The 7639-nt window shown below is 42.8% G+C and overlaps 1 protein-coding gene across 1 annotated transcript in view; it reads left to right on the top strand.

The window, feature by feature from the left end:
• The first annotated feature begins 1983 nt into the window (after nucleotides 1-1983).
• Nucleotides 1984-7639, top strand: part of BUB1B (BUB1 mitotic checkpoint serine/threonine kinase B) — a 72509-nt gene continuing 66853 nt past the window's right edge. The window contains exons 1-2 of the mRNA XM_081105407.1: nucleotides 1984-2160; nucleotides 5427-5573. Of these exons, the coding sequence (XP_080961533.1) occupies nucleotides 2129-2160; nucleotides 5427-5573 (179 nt within the window). The 5' untranslated portion in view covers nucleotides 1984-2128. The remainder of the gene's footprint in view (nucleotides 2161-5426; nucleotides 5574-7639) is intronic.

Raw genomic sequence — 7639 nt, 5'->3', positions numbered from 1 at the left:
AAGCAGCCCATCCAAGGGTTCCCTGGAGACCCAGAGGTTTTCATCTTTGCAGTTTAGCCTACTAAAGCTGATTTTGTATAATCTATGAAGGCACAGTTGGGGGAAATCAGCCTTTGACAATCAAGAACACACACAACCTCCACTAGCAAGAGATCATAGGTTTTTCTGATAACTGAATCCCTCTAACAGCCACTGGTGCAGATAGGTATGGCTTTGCATATGCAGTAAATGGGTGAAAATGAGGAGCTTGCTAGTCCCTAACTGCTACCACATGCAACTGTGCCTGAAATTCCACCATTAAGATTTATTCTTTTATGTATTGTATATTCTTCTCCTAGGCCTACTGTTAAAATACAATGAGCCTAAAATCTGTTCTGAAAGATATTTGAGAAAGTTTCTTTAGGATCAAATAAGTTTAGATATGTCAACATATTTCAGCACCCCCAGTAGTAGGTAGAATAATGGCCCCCAAAGAGGTCCATATTCTAATCCATGGAACCTGTGAATATGTCACTTTATATAACAAAAGGGCAGATCTGATAAAGGTTCAAGACCTTGAGATAGAAAGGTTATCCTAGATCAGCAGTTCTCAACCTGTGGGTCGAGACCCCTTTGGGGGTCAAACGACCATTTCACAGGGGTCGCCTAAGACCATCGGAAAACACATACATAATTACATATTGTTTTTGTGATTAATCACTATGCTTTAATTATGTTCAATTTGTAACAATGAAAATAATCCTGCATATCAGATATTTACATGACGATTCATAACAGTAGCAAAATTACAGTTATGAAGTAGCAACAAAAATAATGTTATGGTTGGGGGTCACCACAACATGAGGAACTGTATGAAAGAGTCTGGCATTAGGGAGGTTGAGAACCACTGTCCTAGATCATCTGGGTGGACCCAATCTAATCACATGAGCCCTTAGAAGCAGGGAGATTTTCTTGACTGTGGTCAGAGAAAGAGCTGTGACAGAAGCCAGAAAAATGCTGTGTTGCTGACTTTGAAGGTGAAGGAAGGGGGCCACAAGCCCAGGAACACCAGTGAATGCCTCTAAAAACTAGAAAATAGAAAACAAATTCTTGCTTAGCCCAATGAGATCAGGTCAAACTTCTGTTATACCAAACTGTAAAATAACAAATTGGTGTGGCATTAAGCTACTAAATTTATGGTAGTTTGTTATAGCAGCAATAGAAAACTAGCACTGCCCTCCGAGATTCATGATGCACTTTGGCATATTAGAATCTCTTGGGAGACTTTCAGTAAAGATGATCATTTAACCCAGAATTTCAGAAACTTATTTGAACACCAAAAACTTATTTTCCTGTAACATATATTAGCATCTTAGAAAATGATGTGGGAAATGGTGCATTCAAACATTAACTGTTACTAACGTCTTATGATTGAGTTCATATGTTTTCAACGTGATAGCTAGGTGAGAGAGACTAGGACACAGGACAGGTGCAGCTCTGATACGATGATTACAGAACTAGAATCCAGCTCTTCTGAATTCAAGAGTTGGAAACAACTGGGTCAAAGTAGCCTAGGCACTCTGGACACATGTGAGACTTGGGGCAGACATCAGGGGGTGATCATATAGCCTGGCCAGCCACCCCAGAAAAAAGTCAAGCCAAGTGCAAGCAGTCAAAAATTTCTCCCTACACTCAAAACATCAAAGAAGTTTGGTGCTTAAAGTGTCTTTGACTTGGCCCAGAAACTAGCCTTACGCGCAGAAAGCACCTGCAGAGAATTTATACCCCTTAAACCTGGGGCACCGGGCAGCCACCGAGCCTGGAAACTACAACTCCCATTATGCACCGCGACTGCGTGGGTTAAACCTGGGCTAAACTACAAACCCCAGAATGCCTTGAGTAAGAGGCGCGAATAAGAGCAGAGGGGCGTAGTTACGTCGTCCGTGCGGGACCGTTAAATTTGAAAGTTGGCGGCTAGTCTGGAGGTGGCTGGTTCGTTACGGGGTTAGGTGCGTGCTTTTCCTAGGTTGCGGAGCACCCTCTGGTCGCTTTGATACCTCCAAGGACAGGTTGCAGAAGGAAGCCCCGACGGTCTGCGGCCCTGAGGAAAGACCCACAGCGGGACAAGGACCTGAGCCGGGGATGCAGGATGGCGGCGAAGAAGGAAGAGGGTGCTTTGAGGTAGGTGCGAGAGCTGAGGGCTGGTCCTGCGAGGCCCCGCTCGGAACAGCAAGGAGAAGGGCGCACGGTCAGCAGAAGAGCAGGCCGGGCGGCAGCCTCCCTCCTGGTGGAGTCCGACGCCGGGGGCGGAGGTGCAGACTCAGGGTAAGCCCTGACCGCCGCGTGGCCGGCGCTGAGACCCGCGCCCCGCCGCTTAGCAGGAAGGAGGCTGTGGGACCCAGCATTACAGAGAGCTTGGGATGGGGGCGGGGGTGGGATGGGGCTGGGGTGTCTGCGTTTGTATCTCAGCTCAGCCATTTGCCGGCTGTTTGACCTTGGACACGTCTTAATATGGGAAATATTGATATTAATCTTACCCTGCCGGGTTCTGGGAGAATTCCAAAGTATTCGTAAAGTGACTGACTCCAAATAAGTGCTCAGCAAATGGCAGGTGCTGTAGTGATGTCGGTAGCATCGTTAGAAATCCGAGCCCTTCTCCGCGTGCTTGCCGCTTTTCCACCTGTAGAGTATGTATGACCTCTTCTGGGTTGGAGTTCTCTGCGCTTTCATTCTGGGGTACATCATGCCTAGATCAGTGGTTCTCCACCTTGGCTGCGCATTAGAATCACCTGGGAATCTTGTTAAAAATCCTGATTTCTGGGCCTCATCATTAGTAACAAAGAAACAGAATTTCCGGAGGATGAGGCCCAGAAATCAGGATTTTAACAAGATTCCCAGGTGATTCTAATGTGCAGCCAAGGTGGAGAACCACTGACGGAGATAGATGTCACGTCACGAGCTCTTTAGTTCATGCAACAAATACTTATTGGCAACCTACTAAGTGCCAGGCGCAGCAAATAAAAGACACAAAAACCCCTACCCTCGTGAAACTTGAGTTCTGGGGTGAGGTGTGGGTGGGGACAACAGACAGTAAGTGAGATAAATAAAGTAAAAGTTAGATGGTGGTCACTACTTAAAAAAATAAAAAAGGTGGGGCAGAGGGCTTGGTGCAATTTTAGACGGTTTTGAACAGGAGGCCTCGCTGAGAAGGTGTCATTGGGGTCAAGACTAGAGAGATGCTCGCGAGCTAGTCATGCATTTATGTGGGGCAAGTGCAGAGGCTGGAGGGTGAGGGCTGGCGGCGGAGCTACACCTGCACGGAGCTGAAGCCCAATGAGCCAGGAGAGTCCAAGGGAACGAAGGAAAAAAGGTGAGATGCAGGCATTGTAAGGACTTGGCTTTTACTCTGATTGTAGTTGAAAGTCAGCGGAAGAAACATGGTCTGACATGGATTTAAATTGGATCCCTTTGGCTGCAGTGTTTAAAAGACTACAGGTAGAAAAGGATGGAAGCAAGGAAATGAGTTAACAAGTTTTTGGCCGAAACCGGTTTGGCTCAGTGGATAGAGCGTCGGCCTGCGGACTGAGGGGTCCCAGGTTCGATTCCGGTCAAGGGCATGTACCTGGGCTGCGGGCACATCCCCAGTGGGAGATGTGCAGGAGGCGGCTGATCGATGATTCTCTCCCATCGATGTTTCTGACTCTCTCTCTCTCTCTCTCTTCCTCTCTGTAAAAAAATCAATAAAAAATATATTAAAAAAAAAAAAAAAGAAGTTTTTGAAATAATCCAGGCAGGAGAAGTGGCAGCTTGAGCCAAGCTGGAAGCAGTAAAGATGGTGAGAATAGGTTGATGTCTAGATATATTTTGAAGGTACAGCCAACAGGACTTGTGGAGTGACTGGGGAGGTATGAGAAGAGTGTCAAGGTTTGGTACCAAGACTTTTGAGCAACTGGAAAAATGAAATTGAGATGGGGAAGACTGTGGGAGGAGGAGGAGGAGGCAAGGGAGGAGTCCCAACTCAGTTTAGGGCATTTAACTGAGATCATTTAATTGCTAGTTTAAGAGCAAGAGAAGAAATTCAGATGAACTCAAGTATTTATTTATTGCTTACTAGTGTCAGATCCTGTATTAGACCATGGGGGATACAAAAATAAATGGCATGGCTGGTACAGGATTCACACAATATTAAAAAGATGTGAGTAGTTACAACCTAAATTAACTTATTTTCTTCTTCTCCCCCTCTCCCTTCTCCTCTTCTCATTAACCCTCACCCCAGAATATTTTTCCATTGATTTTTTAGAGAGTGGAAGGGAGGGGGAGAGACAGAGAAAGAAAAAAAACCCCACATTAATGTGAGAGAGACACATTGATTGGTTGCCTCCCGCTTGGTCCCAAAACTGAGGTATGTGCACTTGACTGGAATCGAACTCATGACTCTTTAGTCCATGGGCCAATGCTCAGTCCACTGAGCCAAACCAGCTAGGGCTTAACTTCTTTTCTTTCTTTTTTAAAAATATATTTTTATTGATTTCAGAGCGGAAGGGAGAGGGAGAGAGAGAAACATCAATGATAAGAGAATCATTGATCGGCTTCCTCCTGCACACCCCTACTGGGGATCCAGCCTGCAACCCAGGAATGTGCCCTTGACCGGAGTCCAACCTGGGACCCTTCAGTCCGAAGTCTGACTTAACTTATTTTCTTGAAGAGAGATTTGTTCTCTCATCTAGACTGAGGTCACAGATATCTTTCATTCAATTTTGAAGATTAGTGCCTAATCTGTCTCTGTTTCAAATCCAGAAATAATGCCTGTCATCTAGATGTAGGCTTTTATCTGACCATGACAGAGCTCTGAAGTTCAGAGTCCATACCGAATATGGTGATTGCCTTCAAAAAATCGTGTGGAGATTCCCTCCCCCTCCCCCTACCCATGGGCTTGATAGAATGGGGCGGGGGTTGGGGGGTGGGAAGGGCAGTTGTGACCAGTAAAATGTATTTTTGTCTGCTTCTGCTCTGGGCTGGCTATATATGTAAACTTTAGTTTTAAGTCATCAGCTGAAACATGGGTAACATTCTGATGAAAGCTTTGCTAATTTTAAATTAAACTAGATGATGCGTTCCGTGGTAGGCATAGAATTACTTTTTGTCCACTTTGCCAAATTTATAATAATTGTTTCCCTTCTTTCCTTCCTGCCTTAAACTTTATTCTTATAATACTGTCCACAATACCCTGCTCCATTCTCTCTTCCATTGGGCAAATACTATCGTCATACACTTGGAAATCAGGTCACAGACTCAGAAGCTTAGAAGTGTAATAACACTACTAATGTGCATGCCCACAATATTCAACCCAAAAATCATGAATAATCATTTATCTGAGAACATTTACAATAATCTCGTGATATATTTCAATACTGATATGAAACTTATTTTTGTTTTCCCCTTCACAGTGAAGCCATGTCTCTGGAGGGAGATGAATGGGAGCTGAGTAAAGAAAATGTACAACCCTTGAGACAGGGGCGGAGCATATCCACACTTCAGGGTGTATTGGCACAACAAGAATCTGCCCGAAACACTACTCTACAGCAGCAGAAACGGTGTGTAGAACATTTGGGGCTCAACCTGTCATTGTTCATCTCCAACTGTGGTAGGAAATGTGTGTGGGTCCATGCACAATGGCATAAGGAGTACTCTTTAAAAATTGGTAGTATGAGATTCTGTTCCTCACATGTTTTCTCATCGTGACAGCTATCTGAACATCTCAAGTATGATTAAAAACAAGAGCTATAGGATTTCATTTCATTGTGAAGCAGGCAAACTCTTGTATCAGTAGAAATGCATCTTATACAAGGGGCAATGAGAAACAAAGTAAAGCAAGTATCATATTACTATATTTTCCAAAAGTATTCTGTCATTCTGAATCCCAAACAGAATTAGCTCTTTTATTTGATAGTAATCAATTAGAGAAATTTCTTCCTTAAATTCTGAGTACTGAATGAGATTGAATCCGCTATCTTTTATGTGTATTCAATTATTAACTTTTTAGGAAAGTATTTTTGACAATGTACCAAAAAGGAATAGTGACCTCCAAAGAAAATGTAAACCTGAGAGAAACTGAATTTATACTAGAAAGTGTCTCAATAATGATTTAACAAACTCTGGATAAACAAAAACTGAAAAAAAAACACAAAACAAAAACCTACATTATTCAAACGGACCTATGGAACTTGCTTTCCTTTATCTAATAATGTTTTGATAAATATGCTTTTTTTCAAAAAAGTAAAGTATCCGTTTCTATCCTGGGTCTCTGACAAAAAAATTCTTCCATCCTATATAATAAAAGCCTAATATGCTAAGTGTCCAGTCATCTGGTAGTTCATTCAACCAAAGCGTAATATGCTAATGATATGCTAAGGCCGCTCAACTGCTCGCTATGACGTGCACTGACCACCAGGGGGCAGACGCTCCAATTGGTAGGTTAGCTTGCTGCTGGGGTCTGGCCAATTGGGACTGAGTGAGACGGGCCAGACACACCCTGCAGCCCTCCCCCTGTCCCCCCCCCCCCCCCCCACTGGCCAACCTCCCACGTCCCTCCCTGGCGGCCCCGATTTTGCACCGGTGGGGTCCCTCTGCCTGCCTGTGCCCTCTTGCAGTCCGGGACCCCTTGGGGGATGTTGGAGAGCTGGTTTTGGCCCAATCCTGCAGGCCAAGCCGAGGGACCCCACTGGTGCATGAATTTGTGCACCAGGCCTCTAGTCATAGATAAATTATAATTTGGGGTTATGTAATGAGTATTCTTGTTCATCTCATTGGATCTTTAAAAGCGTTGGGTTTTATGATTTTGCTTCAGAGCTGGTAGTATTCTCTTCTTCCTGGCTTCTGTGACATTTTACTAGTTTTTTTCACTTCTCCAACTACACCTTTTTCTTGTTGACTTCCTACTGCATTTTACCTAAGTTCTTCCATGTTCAGGTTTTCCAGGATTATTTAACTACTGTATACATCTTTTACTTGCTTTCCAAATATCTTTTTATCTACCTGTAATATATAATTAGATAAATGTTTCACCAGTTATTAAATAGTGAATCTCATTTCTAATATATAACCTTTCTTTTTCTATTCTATTTTGGTTAGTGGTACCAGAACTCACCTGAATGTTCTTATTTACTGCTCTCTTACCCTAATTCTATTTAGTTGGTTCCTAAGGACTAGCAATTTTTTAAAAAATATAATTTACATTCAGTGAAATGCTTAGATTTTTATGTATACCATTTAATCAGTTTTGACATGCATTTCAAGACAGAACATTTTCATTACCTCTCTCATGCCCCTTTCCAATCAAAGCAACCAGTGATTAGATTTCTGTCAACATAGGTTACTTTTGCTTATTCTAGAATTTTATATAAGTGGAATCATACAGTTCTTTTACTCAGCATGGTTTTTTCCATATTGCATGTATAAGTAGATAGCTCCTTTTTATTAGTGAGTAGTATTCCATTTGTTTATCTATTCATCAATTGGTGGGCATTTAGATTCTTTCTGATTTTGTTTGTTTTATGAGTAGAGCTACTATGAACATTCTTATACAAGACTTTTTGTGGGCATAGATTTTCACTTCTCTTGGAAAGGAATTTCTGGGTCATAGAATAAATATATGTTTAAC

This window comes from Myotis nattereri (assembly GCF_964212035.1).
Source record: "Myotis nattereri genome assembly, chromosome: 1".
Classification (NCBI taxonomy): Eukaryota; Metazoa; Chordata; class Mammalia; order Chiroptera; family Vespertilionidae; genus Myotis; species Myotis nattereri.
The sequence above is the reverse complement of the archived record's forward strand: the minus strand, read 5'-3'. Positions and strand labels throughout refer to the sequence as shown.